Source organism: Mugil cephalus, chromosome 1 (assembly GCF_022458985.1).
Source record: "Mugil cephalus isolate CIBA_MC_2020 chromosome 1, CIBA_Mcephalus_1.1, whole genome shotgun sequence".
Classification (NCBI taxonomy): Eukaryota; Metazoa; Chordata; class Actinopteri; order Mugiliformes; family Mugilidae; genus Mugil; species Mugil cephalus.
Genome location: NC_061770.1, coordinates 15357678 through 15377984, shown reverse-complemented (window position 1 = coordinate 15377984; position 20307 = coordinate 15357678). Strand labels below are relative to the sequence as shown.

At 43.1% G+C, this 20307-nt stretch overlaps 3 protein-coding genes across 3 annotated transcripts; all 3 read left to right on the top strand.

The window, feature by feature from the left end:
* Positions 1 to 437: 437 nt before the first annotated feature.
* phlda3 (pleckstrin homology-like domain, family A, member 3) lies at positions 438 to 2782 on the top strand. The gene is made up of 2 exons (XM_047591476.1): positions 438 to 1272; positions 2199 to 2782. The coding sequence occupies exon 1, from the start codon at positions 837 to 839 to the stop codon at positions 1260 to 1262; it is 426 nt and encodes a 141-aa protein (XP_047447432.1). The 5' UTR covers positions 438 to 836; the 3' UTR covers positions 1263 to 1272; positions 2199 to 2782.
* A 2972-nt stretch (positions 2783 to 5754) lies between these two features.
* On the top strand, positions 5755 to 11155 carry tnni1a (troponin I type 1a (skeletal, slow)). Its single transcript, XM_047591451.1, has 8 exons — positions 5755 to 5897; positions 7984 to 8015; positions 8150 to 8156; positions 8252 to 8293; positions 8466 to 8597; positions 9645 to 9734; positions 9903 to 10079; positions 10667 to 11155. The coding sequence occupies exons 2-8, from the start codon at positions 8002 to 8004 to the stop codon at positions 10769 to 10771; spliced, it is 567 nt and encodes a 188-aa protein (XP_047447407.1). The 5' UTR covers positions 5755 to 5897; positions 7984 to 8001; the 3' UTR covers positions 10772 to 11155.
* A 1987-nt stretch (positions 11156 to 13142) lies between these two features.
* lad1 (ladinin) lies at positions 13143 to 20244 on the top strand. Its single transcript, XM_047591021.1, has 14 exons — positions 13143 to 13361; positions 14102 to 14293; positions 14733 to 15012; positions 15895 to 15968; positions 16726 to 16873; positions 17124 to 17216; positions 17568 to 17611; positions 17715 to 17757; positions 17896 to 17939; positions 18065 to 18131; positions 18231 to 18365; positions 18676 to 18762; positions 19386 to 19498; positions 19671 to 20244. The coding sequence occupies exons 1-13, from the start codon at positions 13324 to 13326 to the stop codon at positions 19482 to 19484; spliced, it is 1344 nt and encodes a 447-aa protein (XP_047446977.1). The 5' UTR covers positions 13143 to 13323; the 3' UTR covers positions 19485 to 19498; positions 19671 to 20244.
* The last annotated feature ends 63 nt before the right edge of the window (positions 20245 to 20307 follow it).

The following is a 20307-nucleotide window of genomic DNA, read 5'->3' as shown; positions in this document are numbered from 1 at the left end:
ACTTCAAATGACCTTTGATTACTTATGATTGCAGTGTGCCCAAACACTGTCAAGTGCTTTAAACTCATAAATTACTATTTCAGAACTGGAAATACTTGCATTAACTGACTCATAACTCTCATTAGTCTAAGCATTTCTTTCTCTCACTTAGTTCCTCTCTCACAAACTTATTGCGGTATTCCTCCTCCCATTCACATTGAAAGTTTTATTGTCATTTTGAGGTCGTTTTATTTTTAGTCTCTTCAGGTGTTTTAGTGTTGTAGGGTATTCGTTTTTTTCCACAACAGGTGCACTGCTACCTAAGTGGGAGTGGCTCAACCTAAACCCACCTACCAGTAATTATACAGACACCTAAACACCAGTTCTGAGAAGACAAATGTCTGCGTGCATTCTGGATTATATCTCTCTCATACACACACTCTTTCTCACACACACACACACACGGAGTTTCAACAGCCCTGATCTCCTCCTGTCGTCACGGGGAGGAGGCGGGAGCTACTGAACGGGCAAAGGTCCATAGAGGAGCCGGGCATGTTCAAACATATCCAGGCAGACCAGCCTACCAGCCTCCACGGCGTGTTGTCATTGCGCACTGACTGTAGACTACTTTATGGCAGCATGATATGATATCTGTGGAGAGGTGCGAGCGTGTGTTGTACAGTTATCGTACGGGGCCATCACTAAGAATGGAATGATATGCTATCCCTTGGGAGTACTTCTGGAGTAGTACTATCACACGAGACGCGCATTTAATGGCTCTGTCTTGACGCGCGCCGCTGCTGAAGACTCAACATATCTCAAGCCGAGGCTCCGAAGTCTTTTGGCTCAGCGTGGCCATGTCTGCCCCGACCAAAGTGATGAGAGACGGGCTGCTGGAGAAGCGCAGCAGCGGGCTTCTCCAGCTGTGGAAGAAGAAGCGCTGCGTGCTGACCGAGGAGGGGCTGCGCTTGATCAACTGCAAAGGCGGCGGCGACGACGATGCTCCGGGCTCGGCGTGGAGCTCCAAAGCCAAGGAGCTCCTCTTCGAGCGCATGGCCACGGTGGACTGCGTGGAATACAAGCGGGGGCTCGTGTACTTCACAGTGGTCATGGCCACGGGAAAGGAAATTGACTTTCGGTGTCCTCAGGAGGGCACGGCGTGGAACGCGGAGATCGCGTTGGCACTGGTGCGCTACAAGAACCGGCAGGCAGTGCAGACCGGGAGGAAGCGGCACCTGTCCACATCCCACCTAGGCAGCACCGGGGAGGACGAGGAACTCTGACTCGGCCACGGTAAACTTATCTCTAGCTGACATGAAATGCTATTATGTTGGTGAGTGTGGGACAGTGTGGCACCACGCCCTCCTGTAGTTGGTCGTAGGTACACTTTCACTTGTGCCACTGAAACTGTAGTAGTAGTTAGTTGGCAGCTCAGTACCTCCAGACATCACAAAGAGCCCCATCCCTTTCAGTCTAATGAGTATCTAAATAAATCCAGCTGATTCAACAGTTAATCTCCCTACATGAGGTTGAAAGCGTCCACATCACTGGAACAAGTTGGTTCAGTGGTGGAATGAAAACAACCAGACTCTTGGGGCTGAGAAGAAGCACTCAAGCTAAACTCACACTGAAAGTTATTCACAAGTGCCACTTCAGTGTTTAGATGTCCCGCTGAGTCAGTCATGTCAGTAGTTTCCTTACTATGGTCATCTGCCTTCATGGCACCTCAGTCCTCTGAGGTCACAAACCTCTCTCACTTGGAAGACATAATTACGATGCAATGTGAGCCTCCAAAATAACATCTGCCTGCCCCTCCTTCACCAGGCAGCCAAGTATTTTTAAACCCACACACGCTTGGGCACACGCTCTCTTATGTATGCAATTGACGTTTGTGGAGACCAGAGCTAATGGCCCCTCTGCATCTTTTCTTATCGAGCGTAGAGGACACTCAGGGCCACCTTACAGCGACGAGTTATTTACTGAAACTGGTCAGTGAAATCTCAAATGTTCATGAACCGAGCGTGTAAGTATGAACTATGAGCTCACGGTCCAGGAATCCACAGTGACGCTTCCTTAAGAGAGCTGCAGTAGTGCCCAAATTAACTTAGTAGCCGTGGTAACTGTAATATAACTCAGTACAGATGGACCATCAGCTGCCTCACGGTGGAATATATATAAATGAACTAGTCAATATTAAAAATCTTCTCCTTTTTTTTCAGCACTCCTGCTTCCTGGGAGCAAACCAATGAAAACCGGGAAAGGGCAGCGATGACGAGGTCCACTGGCGTGTTTCTGCGGCGCACAGCATGATGGGATGTAGATAAAAAGCCACCAGTAAATATGGGTCAAAGGACTGAGAACAAATGTCACACTCTTCTTGTGTACCCTCTCGAGCACATTCAGTACAATGTAGAAGAATCTGATAACCATGTACATAAGCGTTTTCTCTGTCATGACACCATTGCTTGAGGTCAATATGGAGACTCTGACATAAGGAAACGGTGGAGCTGGAACTCTGTTTACCCTTGGTGCCTTGATGTGTCAAATATTTCTATTTTGGACATACTTTTACAACATTCTGTTACTTTTTTTTTTTATAAGCAAAGCTGAACCAGGCATCTTTTTTTTGAGTCTTGCTTCATTTTTTTTTTGTTTTTGTTACAGACTAACCAGATCTGCATGGCTTTCTAAACATGAAGTACGTCGTTCATAAAACCATTGTGTTCTGTGTACAGTATTACACCTGTGGAAAAAAAAAAAGTGACAATACATTTTTGTAATCCTGATGTGCAGGTACATGTCACCCGAGTCTCTGTTTATGAAAAATACTTGAGTTCTCTTCACTGGGACATACCTTTAAAGTCACTTAGTTCTACACGGTAGGCTTATTTTAGGTGCAGACCAGTAATTGCTAACATCATCTGTTCCCGGATGTGTGGTAATTCTGCTGTTATAGCCTCTGGAAAACACACACACACACACACACACACACACACACACACACACACACACACAATGGCGTTGCTCTCCTGCTATTGCGTGTATAAAGTCAGGACACCTTTTGTTCTGAGTTGCGTGGAGGACTAATGAGAGGCGCACTGAGCCTGAGGCATATGCACACAAACATCCACCCACACATATTCACCTACCGGAGCATGTGCGCACACCCAAACTCAGCCACTCAGCCTAGTGAGCATCAGCAGACTCTCGTTACCGTGGAATAGCATATATTGTTCGTTTAAGAATGTTTTGTGCGTCAGAATATTTGCAGCGTGTTTGTGAGTGTGAGTGTGTGTGTGTGTGTGTGTGTGGCTCGGAGGACTTCAGGAAGAAAGGGCCGATTGTGCTGCGACTTCTCTCGTTACTGTGGAAAACCCCAATGCTAGACACACCGCGTGAGTCAGCAAAGGATCGGGAGCACTGCGCGGAGCAGAGACACCCAGTGATGGATCAGTGTATTAAACAGTGTGGGTGTGGGCAAACACACGGATGATCAGTGAATATGAAGGAGAGCTGTGGAGAACCATAAAGTCCAGTGTGTGTGTGTGTGTGTGTGTGTGTGTGTGTGTACTCACACTACTCAGTGGAATTCCTCGTCTAAACATCATAACCTCTCTACAGGATGTCAGGTTTTCTCAGGAGATAAAGGCGCACCTGTGACGTCATAAAGAGAAAGCATCTGGTAGTGTTCAGTTCAGCTGAGTGGTTTGTTTGTGAGAACTGGACGGCGTGTTTTCCTTGTGTTAACACCGGTGTTGCCACAGCTAGGGCAGCCATTTGATTCTTCAGCGCTTCCAGAAAGAAAGAATTCCCCAAGTGCTCAAGATTGCTTTTCAGAGATGTGTCACACACACATTGCAACCTCCTCGTAGGATTCGACAAATGGAGCTGCTGTGTGAGTGTTAAACCACTAGAGGTCTGCCTCTCCCTTGTTCAGTGGACGACGCGTCTCTACCCACTCATGTTTGAGCAGCAGGCGTGTGTGCGGTCCAGAAAAATAAAAATGCGTTCAGTGAGCAGTTTTGCATTTGCATTTTTTTCCCACATATCGTCTGTAGAGGCCAGGCCATAAGGAGGCCTCTATAGGGTGAAAATGCTCTTGTGGAAATGTGATAAAAGACATGATGAGATTTGTTCAGGCTTTGTTCATACTTTAACTTAGTTTTTCTGTTAATTCACTTACCATTAACCACTAAGTGAATTTCAGGGGGTTGGTGGTTAGGGGGCCCCTGGGCTCTGGCCCACTTAACAGTCATATAGTGAACACTAACATGCCTCTTTACAGCTGCTTGGGTTTATTCATTCACTAAAGATGAGAAACACAATAAAGCCGATGCTCAGACTGTTGTTGGCATAGAGAAAAACAGTGAACATAATAAAATATCCAAAAGACGAGGTGAAACAAGGACAACCTGTGGATTTTCTTGAAGGTGTTTCGCCGTTCATCCAAGCAGCTTCTTCGGTTCTAAAAGATCGGTGGGGAGCTGGAGCATGAATGGGTTTCTAGGAATACCATTCATTGGGGAAGGAAAAAACTGATCAGAACAGGTTCAACTACAATTACTTCAACAACAGTTAAGTATCTGGTCATTAACAGACATCAGTCATACTAGTTTTTGATGTGCGACACCCACAGACGTCTTTCACAACTGAAGAAGATACTTGGATGAGAGGATATACTGCGAAGTGGCACAAATTAAAATTAGGTGCCGTATTTCACCGGACATTTTTCATTCTGTTAGGATAACAGATAAACTACCACAGTAACAGAATGTGAAGTACTTAATTGTGTGCACACTTCTTACAGAAACAAAATGATTGTTTCAGCTACATTCCATTGCAGAAAATGCTCCACAAAAACGAACGTGATGCAGCTGCAAAGGAAAAACTTTTGTAAGGACGACTATCCCTCATTTCAACAGCTGTTTACATACTGTATGCAGCTGGGAGTGTATTTGCATCAAGAGATAAGTACGGCTATCTCCTGGGAAGACAACGCTCTAACAGAGCAGAAGGCACCGTGACTCACTGCCTCTCATTTGTTGCCTGCTTTTACTTTTTAAATGTCATTTCTAATGGTTTTGTACTCTGATGCCTCGTCTTCACTTTATGTTGCAGCCCTCAGGCAGAGTTGTCAAAATCTAGATGGAATTCAACTTTATTCAAGCATAAGGCAACAAAGCGTCTAGCATTTTGTCTGGCCCTTCTGTAGGTTTAAGTATGAGTCAATGAGACTCTACAGCCACGCTCAAACACAGCAGTATATTGAGCTTAATACTGACCATGCATGTTAGCTATGAGGCTAATATGCTCATGAGAAGGTTTAGCAGATATGTCCTTTACCGTATCCATTAGATTTTCTTAAACGTTTGGAATGGACAAACTAAAATGGTCCCAGAAAACACAATTACATTACATCTCAATGATATAAATGTCTGCACCAAATTTTGTGGCAATCCACACATAAACTATGAAAAGAAACTTCTTGGTGGAGGAGTCCTTTCACCACCAAAGTCATTAGGGTTCACCCTCTTGGGTCCATGAATGTCTGTACTTAACTTCTTTTTTACATTTCTTGTCATGAGCGATTCTTTATAGTTCAGTCGCTGAATCTTTGGCCAGGGCAAATGCAAGCTCTCGTTTTTAGACAATCGCCTGATTTATTGTCCTCCCACTTGTCGCACAAGGCCAAATCTCCAGACTCTAATTGTTCGCCCATTGGTTTACGTGAATCTGCGAGAGACAAATGAACGGAACAAGAGGGCTTGACTAATAATAGCCTCCACTAACAAAAAAGAAGGGGAGAGCGAGACAATGGGTGGCGCAGTTAAATAGGGGGACACCAAATCTCTGGGCTCATCTGTGATCTGTCCATCCTGCCTCTGCTGTGGTCGCGCCACGTCCTGCCTCTGACACTGGTAAGGTCTCTTCACTGTATTGTCTGTAAACCTTTTTAGGAGCAGAGTTAGGTCTGCTTTACATGAATAATACACAAGATAGTTAGAATAGATACTTTCTGCAAGCTATTTATTTATTTATTTATTTATTTTTTTGGGAAAAAAATGTTGTAATTCAACATGACACCTACCTACAGATCCAGTGCTAATTTGTGATGGAATCAGTGTATAATGTCAATCTAGTGGAGACTTATGAAAAGTGTTTTAATGTACGTAAACTGTAACCCGGCCCAGTCACAACACTGGACAGGTGCTAGATAGGAACAATACTAGTGGGTTTAACTCTGTATCCAAAGCAGATTCATATCAGAGACTGACGTGAACTTTTCAGAGCACTTGGTGCTGTTAGTTTGCATTGCCAAATTGGCTGCACTACAGAGGTTTATAAGCATCCATGAGTTACTGGTGGTAAACCCCTGATCCGAGCCGGGCACCCCAGAACGCAATCACTCTGCACAGCTGTCTATCAGATGTCCCCTGGTCTATTTGGGGAGGAAGGCCACTCTAAATTCCTTTCCCTCAGATAATCCTGAGGAGAAAGATGTGGATGAGGCACAGAAGAGATGGATGAGGGGTGGCTATCAGTCTGGAATGCTCCTAATCCGCCGGAGCATCTTGTAACCCTGTTGTGCAGGAGGCCTTATGTGCCGTCATTCTCGACGCAAATCAAAAATTAAAAATGGGAGCGGGACGCAGACACGAAGGGAGAGGAGGGATAAATGAACAATACCACAGGGATGAACTAACAAGAAGACTAAAGTCTCAGATCACGGCCTGTTGAATGCATCACTTTTCATGAGAAGGAAGCAACAGAGTGATTTTGAAAAAGACCTGCTGACTCTTTCTATCGTAGATTTCCTTATGCACAGTAAACACATTCTCGTATCAGCGCGTGAGATCTCAGATCTCATCTACAAGGTCAATACTTGACTTGATGCTAAATTTAAGGTTTTTATTACCACATGTTGGCACATTACCACAGAACAACAACCATCTTATATTTGACCTTCTACCTTCTTCTATCTTCTACCATTCCCTTTATCTCAATTTTACTAAAAAAATACATCATTTACACTGATTGAAACTTCAAATTTTGGATTAAATCACACATTCAGTGTACAACAAGAGCATGTGACACCGAACGCGTCATGATCTGAGGCCAGTAATTGACAGATCTTTCAGTATTGTGCAATTTTGTAATTATTCTGTAAGTATTTAGTTTATTTAAAAAGGAAAAAATATTCATTTTATTTATAACTGCCATCTCAGACAGACTTTTCCTAGAAGTTGTTATCAATCGTATTTAAAATTACAAGTCAGATTTGTATTCTTGTTTTCAATAAAAGTGTGTTTTTAGAGATTTTTTTTTTTTGCGGTACTTTATTGTAATCATAATCTTTACAGCTAACTATTTCTACATGACTTCAACCAAATGCTTTGAAACCTTTACCTTTACCTTTACCATCACCATTTAACACATAAATCACGCAGACTATTTTTTCTTTCATTTAATTTTTGTACTTGGCCAAATAATCAACTTACCTTATTATTTCTGTTTAAACCACCTACCATCTAACTCCAGCTTCATAGCTGTATTTGTAGTTAACTGCGTACTCTCAACATGTGATGTTCAAGAGTTAAATTTAGATCTTCCTTATCTATTTTTAGTTGAGCTGCTCCATAATTGTCCCATGTATTCAGCATCGCCTACACTCTGAAACTGTGACTTTTTTCTTTTGACATTAACGCGCTGATGATACAGAATTAATCCTCTAGTCTGGGCTGTCATAAAAGTATTACGGGTCACATTTCAGTAAAGTATTACCATTGAGTTTAAATAGAGTGTTAACTTGCAGGAATGCAGAAGTCATTGTCTCTGGAGTTTTTGTGCTATCGGCCTAATGACTGCTTACATACTCTGAACGCTGCGAGAGTGTCGGAGACACAGATGCGGAAAGATGCCCATCTGACCGTAGGCTGATAACCAAACAGTGACAACTGTTCAGTGATGAGTGTGTGATCCTAATCTCTCCGGTCTCTCCAACAGTGAGATCTCATCTGCAGGATGCCTGAGCATATGTGAGTGATCAGGTTTTGTGTTCTTATTATAGACCATTAACTCACACAAACGCACAAAAGCAAATGTGCGTTTATGCTTTGCTCATCTCTGGCATTTACTTACTTTTAAAATATGTCCATTTTTTTGTTTTCAGGCAAGAGGTAAGACTGCGTGTACACAGTATCCTTCAGATTTCCAAGCTGCATATAAAGAACTCACATTACTGATAATGTACTGAATTATTTTGCCCACACAGAGGAAACCAAAGATCTCAGCTTCTAGAAAGCTGATGCTCAAGGTAAGAGAGATCGTGGATCGAAACACAGTACGATGTAATGCAGGAGTTAAGCCACAGGAGAGCAGTAGAGATGTTCAAATAACATAACTTTAAACATTCAGCGTCTGTGCCTGCACCTGAATGTCTCACGATGCCTGTGAAGACAATGTGTAGTCTCTAATATCGTCATCAGAGCCTCATGGTGGCAAAGGCCAAGGAGGAACTGGAGCAGGAGATCCTCGTCAAAGAGGAGGAGAAAGAGAAGTACCTGGCCGAGAGGTGTTCTTCTCTAAACACCAGCGGACTGAGCGTTTTACAGCTGCAGGTAACGTCCTCGAAGAAACTTTTCAATATTCTCTCCCCTCAGTTCTCAGCAATTCGCAACCAGTAAAAGCTGCTAATAAAGATGCATCTTCCAAATCCCTTTAGTTTGCAGACTTTTGTTTGTTAGAGCAGCGGTGGACACGGAAACAACTCTGCTTTTTGGTCCTCGCCCAAAGCACCTCAGCTATGGACATCTATCTCTATCTCTAATAGGCCACAGCAGACAGTTTACACTTGTGTTTGTTTTTCCGTGCCATGTGAGTCTCCTCTTTCACGTCGCCATTAAATAAACCACCAAGAATTCAGTGAACGTTCTCAGATTAAAGGTGTCGTCAGCCGTTACTCAGAAAGCTTGTTGATATTTGACCTCAGCACTCAAACAAACACACCCCAAGTTAATTGAGGCCGAGTGTCGATCCACGAAAGAGAACAAAAATAATGTTATCTGAGTAGTGTGTTAGTACACTGTTGCTACAGTTGAACCTGTAGAGAGGACGAGAAGGGTTCAAAAAGACGAGACGCTACTAGCTCTGACTATGCTCCTGCTGCTCCAGCTAACCCGACAACAGCAGCGTACCACAGTGGACCACGCCAAAACGAATGCTAATAGAGCAAAACATGGAGCAGTCTGCAGTCTATTCAGGCCTTTCAACACAGAGGTCTCTCCACTGATGTAAACACGGCCTACAGTCTGATCATAATGCTTCGTGTCAATTCTATTTATCTAACATTTGCCTTTTGTGTTTTTTTTGCGATCGTATCTCCTTCTCGGATCTCGGCGTGTTAACATTAGCCAGCCAGTTATCGCTCACGCCGCCCCTACCCTTCCTCCAGCCCTGCGCACGGTCATGCACGCCCCTGCTGCCAGTCCTCCAGAACAGTACTGCCTGAATAAACGCGCACACAGACCACAAATCCACCTCTACACGGCGCTGCAGCTCTCACACAATACGGATCAAGGACACAGAGACACTCAGACAATCTCTCTCATAATATATTAAATTTTAACTTTTGTCTGTGTGGTTATCTGTGTGCGCTGAATTTATAGGATCTCTGCAGAGAGCTCCATGCTAAGGTGGATGTGGTTGACGAGGAGCGGTACGACATTGAAGCCAAAGTCATGCTCAACACCCGTGAGGTACATTTAAGTTATTTCCCCAGTCCACTTTCCCGTGGTTCCCTTTGTTAACGTGACATCACACGAGTGAACAGTGAGTGATACTTTTAGGAAGTGACAGCGCTGGCACCGTGAGAAACTCCCGCGTTAGCGGAGGTAAATGCCTCCCGATGCTCTGTCCCCGAACAGATTAAAGACCTGAACATCAAGGTGTTGGACCTCAGGGGGAAATTCAAGAGGCCTAATCTTCGACGTGTTCGTGTTTCTGCTGACGCCATCCTCCGCTCGCTGCTGGGCTCCAAGCACAAAGTCTCCATGGACCTCCGAGCCAATCTGAAGTCAGTCAAGAAAGAGGACACTGAGAAGGTGTGTACTCGGGTGGAAAAAGAGAGAAAGCATGTACGAAAAACAAAAAAAAACACACACACACGAACCAGCCCGAGCAAGATGTGTGCCTTTCTTAGTTTCGGATACACAGATGACATCAGAGCTTAAAATGCCAAAGAACGCCTGAAAACCGCGCTAATGTGTGTGTGAAAGGTGTGTTTGGGATATCGAGTAGTCAGCCAATGCAGGGCGGAGAGGGTGCATTCGCTAGAGGAGGTACAGTACCCAAGACAATGACTCCATTGTGCACAGAAGAGCAGCTTTTATGACTAATTCTGCTCACCGGTCAGTGTGTGTGTGTGTGTGTGTATGTGTGCAGATTAGCCTGTTCTGATGTGCGCCTGCTTGTTTTGCTCGCGGGGCTGTGTGTGTATCTGCAAGTGAATTACATGAATTAAACCAGTTAAACAAGTACGTTTATTCAGCGCTCCTCCAGGGGATTCCCATTGGAAAGCATGGGCGGAAAAAGACACAGGCACAACAATGCGATTGTGTCCGAGCCTCTTTAACAGCCGTTCTCAGTCTTTTATAAATCCCCTCCAACTGTCCACTTTATCTCCCCGCAGAAGAGGCCAGTGGAGGACAGTGACTGGAGGAAGAATGTGGAGGCCATGTCGGGGATGGAGGGAAGGAAGAAGATGTTCGACGCCGCCAAGGGTCCTGCCCAGTGAAGCCAGAGAGTGTCACATGACATCATAGTTTGTTTTGTTGTTTTTTTTTTTTTTTCAACGCTTTGTAGACCGTGTGCTTTAGTGTAGGAGGGGTGGGGAGGTGTCCTCATTCCACTGAAAGAGTTTCTTTCTGCCATGTGGACTTGTTCTCTTAACTGAATTTTTAATGCACCTTAACCCCAGATACTTAGGCTTACATTAGTATTTGTACAGAAACACAACCTGCAAAAAAAAAAAAACTATTACCTTGTGCTGTGTGCCAATAAAAACTAACTCAAAAAACATTCTTTGCTTTTCACGTGTGCTGCCATATTCAATGATGATCCATGGCCACAAGTAAAATCTCATTTTATGTGTTTAAATTAATAAAAAAATTACATCTGATACAATATCCATTCTCCTTCAATGGAAAATCTTAAGTGTGCGACTACGTCAATATTTTTCATGTCCAGTTCATCTAAAAATAATTCCACTTCACTGAAACTCCATTCTGGATCATTTGCACTCGAGGTTTCAAATTTGCATATCGCTATTATATAAGTTCAACACTGGAGAATAGCTGGCTTCCATAGTTATGCTCAGGATTAATCACGATTATATTTATGCTTCTTTAACACTTAAAGTAAGAGTCCTTAAGGGAAAAGGGCTCGGGGAAAGAAAATTGTGAAGGATCTCCTCTTTACAGCTATCGTCCCTTTGCAGGACTACAAGCATTTAAATATAAATAGTTAAATACATACAATTGTAGTTGAGAAGATTGTGGGTCATTTCCGCAGCAAAAAGACATGTACTGAAAAATATTCTTGACTTTCAGAGTCAAAGACAGTAGTTAATCTTTATTGCACATGTCGCAATAAAACTTTTTTAAAGATAAGTATGATTTTCTGCTTTTGTTTTTAGAGGAACGTCTCATGCCATGTTGGATTTTTATAATCTTTTGTTCGTGCCCGCTTCGGATGAACTGCTATAACTTTGTTCATCTTCTGTTCTCAGGCAAAAACCATTCAATTGGTCCAACAGGCAACAGGCGTCTGAAAAAAAATACACGCACTACTAATAAACCCAGTTGTACATTGTATTTAATTCTGCCCATCTGCACTGGCCTTGCAAGAGCAAGATTCTTTGGTAAAGTCCATGGCTACGAGTGTGCTAGCGCTGCCTTTATAAACAGTTAGCATTTAATCTTACAGCTTAGTTCAAAGCATCACTGGGCGTACAGACAGCCTAGGTACCTTGTATTAGAGAAATGTAAAAAGAGCATAAAAAAGGAAATGAAGTAAACTAAGAAATCCAATATATCTTTCACACAGTGGCTTTTCAAACGGAGCCATGTCATTTGAGCTGATATGCTTACATGGTGAACATCGTTTCCCACAGCTGTAAAACAATCCTCTTTAGCTGTGGTCTCTTTTGCATGTCCATAAAACGCACTCTGTGTCCTCTCTCATTTTAAAACTTCTTATCCAGATGGATGCAAACAGCCTGCGCTGGTCATGGATCAGTAAGTAAATTAACATGAGGGGGAATGTCTATGCACTCCACTTCCATTTAAGTGATCCGGTCTGAAAACGTGAGGCCCACACTGAGACACACACAGTTCAGTCTTCAGGGTTTTAGATGACACGGATGCCATCATAGCTTCTTTGGCCAGGGAGGGACATGCAAACGAGTTGAGCTAGCATCTTAATGATAGCCTAATGTGCTGAGACGACCTTTACCAAACATGAGTGAAGGAGGCCCACGCTTGCACCGTAAGGGAAGGAAATCATCAAACGCTAGACTTTACTTAAGTATGGTGATAGTGTCTCTCCCTGTTTATTGTGCCGTTGTGCCATGCGCAGAATACAGCGGGCTCAGGTGTGGCGCAAGGCCAGGGCAGGTTAAGTGCGTGTGCGCGTGTTCTGGACTGAGCCTGGGTCAGAGTCCGACGCAGTGGGCTTCAGGGTGTGGCCTCACACAGTAGAGCAAATACAGGAAAGACACTCACTGCCCAGTTCAACATGTCAACAGCTGGAATAGCTGTACTGTCAGTTTGATGTTTTTTTGTTAAATGATTTGTATAATTTGGAAAAAACTATGTATATATATATATATATATATATGTAGTAACTATATATTATTCATTACCCCTATTATTACAATTTCCCTTCATTGTTTTCTGATTACGCTCGTGAAGTCTTAAATACGCTTGGTTTGTCTATCTAAGTGTGTAAAATTGCCATAATCATAACTCATCATATGTCATATTTGTCACTCTTCCAACCATACAAGGTGAAGTTCTCTCTCTCCTATCTCTCACTCTCTCTCCCACTGCCAGCCTACCGCCCACCTCCCACACACCTCCTCTCCGTCAGGTGGGAAGCTTACCTTGTCGGTCATGTGACGCCTCAGTGAACTGCAGCGGGGTAAAGGTGGACTGCTTTGTGTTGCGCTGACTGTAATTTGACTGCCGCCCTCAGACTTCCAGTCAGTCGACTTCTTCCTCCTGGGATAAAAAGTGCACCTGGAAACTTTATATTACGCATATATAGATTTTTTTCTTTTCTTTTAACATGTCCATCAGTAGGAAAAACTGGTCGGCCTTGTCCAGGTAAGATTAACGCTGGCGCTCTGGTTTTCTAAAGAAAAATGTGACACCTGTGCTTTAGAGCAGCACCTGCAGCTGCCGCTTGCTGACAGCTGATGTTTTATGTCAGTGTAATAGAGTTTTTGCTTCACTATTATTGACTTGCAGCTTATATTAAATAAAATGAATAATATTCCCACTTGTAACATTCACCTAATTTGTGCTGTTATCTGCCCTCGCAGGTCCCTTTATCATTACAGCCAGTCCTGGCTGTGGTGTGATATTTAAATAACATGCTATGTCACGGTTTAGCTTTTATCAGGCCGAAGTCCTGCGATTACTTGGAAAACGTTGCCTCTATTTTACCTTACGGTAAATGTGCTCATCCGAGAGGAAACGTCGGCTTCCAGTTGCTCAGTAACTGTCTGCATACTCAAATAAATACAGGTGTCTACAAACTTGTTGTCAATTTTAGACTGAACGGATGGTTTAAATCCGCTTAGAGCAAAACTGTGACTTCAGGTAAAAGCTGGTTAACAAGTAAAGCAGGTTCTGTGTAGCAGCTGTTGCAGCCGTAATCTCTTCTTTCCGACAACCTAAACAAACTTTTAATTGGACGGATATCTGCGGATTTCCCCGAGACGCTGTCGCGCATATGTTCCCCTCGCGTGCCTCCAAGGCCTCCGCCTCCGTTTCGTTTTCTGTTTCACATCCACGTTCCTTAATTGCCGTGACACTTGTCGGTATTTGGGCTCTCGTCACAGCCTGGCCCGTCAATGGACGAAGGAGGACGAGGAGGAAGCGGAGAGGGAGAGGAGGAGGAGGGAGAAGAGCTACACCAACGACCCAGACGACGACTCCAGCCCCAGCCCCAGCCCCAGCCCCAGACCCAGAGAGGCATCCACCGGTGACAGCACCTCTGGGACCTCAAATGAGACGTCGCAGCCCCTCAGCAGGTTGTTCTCACTATTTAACTGATGCTTGATTCATATATTGTCTGAACATGATTCTTTAGTAGGCGTGTACTATTTTTACTGCCATCCTTGTCTATCTTTTCCTGTTTCTGTCATGTGAGCCACTAAAAAGGGGGCATGATCAAAGGAAATGTGTAATTTCAAGAGAGAAGATTCATACAGTTTTGGCCCACGGGAATGTGTCACCTGTATGCTTTTTCAAACGCACGAAAACACCTGAAACCCTCCATAGAAAGCTTGAAAAGCTGTCAAAAAACCCCATCAGCTGAGGACCTGGGGCAGACGTGGTGTTCGAAGCCAGAGAGGAGGCTTTCAGAGAAACCTGACCGGACACAGGAGTGACGGGTCCGTTCGGCCTCTTTCTGGAGAGCCATCCGTCACACGTATCGGTCGTTAACGCGCGCGCGCTGTCTGTCGTCAGTGTTGAGCAGATGCAGCTGGACTTTGTGGAGATGCTGCGGGTCCGCGACGAAAAGCGGAGGATGAGGCACGTGGAGACGCTGCGGCGACAGAAGGAGGAAGGGGAGGAGGACGACCCGGAGGCCGGCAGAGGGGGAGGAGGGGGAGGCGCCAGGGTGGAGCTGCTGGGGGACTTGGACGACGAGGAGTGTTCTGTGTTCAAGCCGCAAGCGCCCCCAAAAACAGCCTCTTATAGCCCCACCGCCAGCAGCAACGCCAGAACCAACAGCACAAGCAGACAAGTAAGAGAAGAGCAACTCGTTACCGTTCAGCACAGTGACAGAAAGTTCAGTCAAAAACTCGATCGCCTTAAGTATTAATCACATTAGTGTCACAGCCATGCAGTCGGCATTAATTACTCCACCTGCACTTTCCCTCCAGTGAAAATCCAACGCGTTTATCAAGATATTAACCTAAGATAAAGGGACACATCCACTGGGGACCATAGATAAATTTTACTTTGGTATATGGTATCCTAACCAGACATTGCCCAATACACTAGAACCCATGCCAGCATGACTAAAAATGGCAATACATCAAATGATTTCACTCTTTAACTCACACACACACACACACACACACACACACCGAACTAGTAATGGCTCACCAAGACATAACATACTGCCCCCAATAGTGCCACAGTGCAGCAAAGGTAATCACAGTTAACTGCTAAGGCCACACACAGAGAGCTGTGTTAATCATTTTCCACAGCAAAAACAACAAAAGCCAAGCACTCATGTTGGAAATATATCAAGAGAGAGCGTATGGTGTTGACACACGTCTTAAATGTGTCTGTTTATACCACAGGATACAAGTTCTAGAACATGATACAGTAAATAGAGCGGAAAAGAACTGTGTGAATATTTCTCCTGTGTTTTACTGTCGCGCTCTTCCTCAGAACCGAGTTATCATGCAAATCGCCTCAAAACCTTTGATAAGGCGTGCTTAAGGTCATTATTTGAACTTTATCTTTTTATGTGCAGGCCTTTTTATTTCAGCACGACTGCAAATGAGGTTATAACTTTGTTGAGTTGTGTAATGCAAGGTGTGTCTCTGGACCACAACAGCCTGTGTGCTTAATGCTCATGCCGCCTGTTGTCTCCCCTGTGTGTTTCTTTGTTCAGCACGAAAACGGAGAGTCGTCGGGCAAAGGCCCTGATCCCAAACCCTCATCCGGCAAGGCTCGCAAGTTTGTCAGGTTGACAATGAATTTTTGTTCTATTGTTCGCTTTGTAGGTTAGTCATTATGGACGTTACGGAAATTCAGATCAAAGGTTTTATCAAGAAAACCTGAAGAATACCGATTATATACTGGGAAACTAAAGCAGAAGAGAAAATTGCAGTGTAGTATAGTATATTTAGTAAAGTCTAGTAAAGTATATTTTCAGATTTATTTTAAAGATGCACTTCAGATTGTTTATTGCCCCCTTTTGGTGGTGAGAGTAATTACACAAACACTGTCACCACACTCCTTTTACTTCGTCGAATGACTCAACAAAAGTAAAAAAGTAAAAGCTACATTGTCCTTTTGACGATTTCCTCTTTTATCTCAAACATCAGAAACATTTTTGGATGCCTCCTAGATTCAGTTTCATTCTTCCTAATTGCCATTTCCTAGAACCTTACTCAGGCCTCACCAAATTCCTAGCAGCTGTAGTCTACTCTGTGTCTGTTGCCATGGTTGCTGCCCTCTTCAGTTAGGGCACCACCTTTAAAAATTAAAACTATGTTACAAAATACTAGATTTACTCAGAGCTTGGTGACTTGTCAAGTCAGGACTTGATTGGCAACGGCTTTAGTGTAATGACGTAAATGTACCACAGCATAGTTTTAAGTAACTTTAATATCCCTTGAAGGCCAGACTCAGATCAATAAAAAATCTGGCTAATAGAGCCTGAATCACTGTTTGCTTTCTTATATGTCTTGTAAGTTCACTCACGTTTCTGGTGTTGCAGTTCTGTTTCCATCTCACTCGACACGAGCCCCAGCGGGCGCACAACTCCCATGAGTCCTTGCTCTCCGACGACCCCCTTGTCGCCTCGAGAATTCTGTACCTCTCCCAGGGGAGGTCAAAGCCCTGTTCAGAACGGACACATGCAGGAGGTAGTTTAGCACACACATGTACACACACATGCATGGTTATGTGACATAATTTACAACATTATTAATATTATTATCTCGTCTATATGCTTTGCTTGCCAAATAGAGTTCTGAGTCCAATAAAAGAAACAGCATCCTCTAGTGTTAGTGTTTGGCATCAGGAGAAACAAACCACCACAGCTCAAACATAATTAGTCCTGATCTGATCTGTGTTGGAGCTCATCTAAAGTAATTAATTTCTGTTTTATTTCAGACCAATGCTAATGGCCCTTCCGACCATGGAAACTTTGAACAGACGACTAAACCTGCCTTCGTCAGACAGAGCTCCAGGACTTTATCTTTCAGGGTAAACACACACACCTAGACAGACCCACACACACACACACACCCAAGCATGCATACATTCTGCCTTTTAAATGCTGACATTAGCTTTTGCACATTTGACTGTTAAAACACGGTTTAATCTTGCAGCTGTCGGACTATCAGCTCAGGATAATTTGCTTGAGCCTCTCAGGCTTGGGACTCATGCTAATAGCTGAAGCCATATTTACCAGCTTTTACTGCTGACTGGATGCTCTGATAACACCCTGACACATCACAGCACTGAAGAAGAAATGGAAGTGCAGGTCTTTAGCTCCTGACATTCGGACGGCTGTTAAGGACTGCTGACACTCACACAGGCTTTGGTTTTCCACAGATGATGAAGAAGAAAGAAGAAGAGAGTGCGCCGCTGCAGCGCAGGTGAGGAAATACTCTTGTCCTTGTTTTGGGTCTGTTTTTTTGTTTGTTTGTTTGTTTTTGCATTTTTCTCAGTTTGGTCGCTAACTGGTTTATTCTGCTGTAGCGCAAGTGTGAGGATGGCCAGCAAGAAGTTTGAGCGCAGCACAGTAAGATAACTTAATTACACAAGTTTGTTATTCTTGATAGATCCTTGGCTTCATATTTTTATTTATTTTAATATCATACAAGTGAAATTATAGATGTTGTGTTACTGTGACAAAGTTGTGTTTGTATCTTAATATTAGGACCAAAAAGAAGATGAAGATAAACCGTCATCTTTCCAGAGAAAGTGAGTTTCTATTTATTTTTTTTGGCATTTGTGTGTCTTGTTTTTTTTTTTTTTTTTTTTTTTTTTTGCCAAGTAAGTAAACGTGAGTCACTACAGCTGGACACATGCATTCTGTTTTTGTCCAGCTCTAGGCAGAGGATTTCATCCAGATCGATCCAGGAGAAGATGGAGAGACTGGCTCAGGCTGCACAGGTCAGAGTCTCGGGCCGCGGTGCACAGTGGATCGTTCTTACTCCAGTTGTCAGTATCACTGATGGTTTTCTCTGGACTCTGCTTCGTACATGTCTACAGAAGTCAGAAATGACGAAAAGTCCAGATGTGACCCAGAGGACCTTGTTCCTGCTGGAGGAGGTGTCCAGGAAGAGAGGAATCTTTGAAAAGGAGCAGCCGGCACAGAGTGCCACCAGTCCTGGAGTTTCCAGACAAGTACGTTTTTGAATTTGGTGCTGAAAGGGTCAAAGGTCACTGTGACGTCACAAAGAACTAATTGAGTAATTATGATAGTGTACATATGCAAGAGAATGGACAGTTTAATGGCATTTTACATTCAAAATGTTCAAAAAAAAGCGTTGACTTTACTGTGAAGTCACAATGCTGTGCAAGATTGTATTTAATTCCTTCTGCTGCATCTGTTCCACAATGTCAGATAATGACTGAGTTGGTTTGATGTAAGATGTAGCTTGACTTGTTTGTGCTCTCAATTATCTGATAATTTCCTGTTGTTGGTCGTTATCAGGAATTTAGGAGCTTCACCTCAGGAATGTCAGACCGGATCAACCGCTGGCTCAACAAGACCTCCCAGCCTGGATCTCCACTCAGCCCTGTAAGTGAATCGTGTGTCAATACGTAGAGAGTTATACAAATGGAAGCCAGGGGGCAGTAGTACTCCTTCAGCGGCATGTTTTGGCAGCAAAAGATTCCAGCAGTCTCTATGATTGGTATTAATTTGAAACAACGGCATTTTTAACTTTTCTTTAATTCTGTAGTGTCGGAAGCTTTTCTATATTGACATATATATATGTTTAATCCATACATTCAAACTAGTTTCTACAACATACAGTTTCTGGGTTGAGTTTAGTTGGACCAGTGACTGCAGGGGGCACTGTAACCTCTGTTATATCTGAGCAGAAACAGCAGTTGTTCAGCATGTGTATCTCTCATTTCCTTGTATTTATTTAACTGTGTATTCCATAGTCATAATCCACAGTTTATATCGTTTTCTTCACATTCATACACACATTTATAAACCATTCAAGCTCATTTCTGACTAAAGTTGGAATATATATTCATTTTATTACTGTTATTATTTCTAATACGAAAACAAAACAAAAATCTTGTTGCAATGTACAGCCCGTGTTTTGCAATTGCAATAATGGAGATTCTATTCTATTCTATTCTATTCTATTCTATTCTATTCTATTCTATTCTATTCTATTCTCTTTGTAGGATTTGAGACACGTGGATATCACAAGCAAGAGGAGCCTGTTTGAGAACAGAGGGGAGGAAGGCGTGACCAAAGCCAGCCCCGGAAAAAATCTAGAGTGACGTATTCTCCACAGGTATGAACGATATCTATATCTATATCTATATATATACAGGAAGCACTTACAAACAGTTTCAGTTACAGAAGGTAGGTGCAGTTCCATGGAACTTTTTATTTTGTTTGATTATGCAATCATAAATGTATTCCCCCAGCAACAATTTATATCCTCTCTGTGTCTTTACTTGTAGGATTTCCAGTACGGCATGCGCAAAGATCTGGAAGATAAACGGATGCAATGACTGACTCATTTGTTTCCTGTTTTTTTGTTTCGTTTCGTTTTTTCCCATGTTTTTTTTTTCCTTCTTCTTCTTCTTCTTCTTCAGTGTCAAAGCGCACGAGAGGAACAGGCAGGATAAAAAGAGAGAGTTTCACTTTTAGACATACTGCTTTTAAAGTTATAAGTTTTTTTCATACACTCGTGCATTGCTTCTTAAAGTATAAATGCGTCTTATTTCAAACATTAAAATACAAGAGAAAGGTGCTGAAATGCTCCATGGTGAGCAAAGCAGACACGGACAGCGATAAAGGATGGTGATATTTGTTTCAAACTCTTCAGCTGCATGCCTTAACTTCGTGTAATTTCTCAAGCACTTTAAACAGGTGAGGGTCTTAAGGCTAATGATACCTACTGTATGTTTATTGAATGACAGTAGTGGGAATACCGGAGCTGTAATTGTGACTTTCGTGTAATCTGCCAAAAGAAATCCGCCTTTGTTTTGTTATTATCTGGACTTGTGGAATAAAATGTTTTACTATGACAAACGTGTGCAGTCACAGTCTGCTCTGAAATGAATAAACACTCTTTAGCTTATCTCGAAGCAGGTG

Coding starts and splice junctions, on each gene's coding strand:
- phlda3 (XM_047591476.1), top strand. CDS start 837: ATGTCTGCCCCGACCAAAGTGATGAGAGACGGGCTGCTGGAGAAGCGC.
- lad1 (XM_047591021.1), top strand. CDS start 13,324: ATGTCCATCAGTAGGAAAAACTGGTCGGCCTTGTCCAG. Junction 17,217..17,567: donor CCAGGACTTTATCTTTCAGG/GTAAACACACAC, acceptor GGTTTTCCACAG/ATGATGAAGAAGAAAGAAGA. Junction 18,763..19,385: donor CTGGATCTCCACTCAGCCCT/GTAAGTGAATCG, acceptor TTCTCTTTGTAG/GATTTGAGACACGTGGATAT.
- tnni1a (XM_047591451.1), top strand. Junction 8,598..9,644: donor TGAGCGTTTTACAGCTGCAG/GTAACGTCCTCG, acceptor CTGAATTTATAG/GATCTCTGCAGAGAGCTCCA. Junction 10,080..10,666: donor AGAAAGAGGACACTGAGAAG/GTGTGTACTCGG, acceptor ATCTCCCCGCAG/AAGAGGCCAGTGGAGGACAG.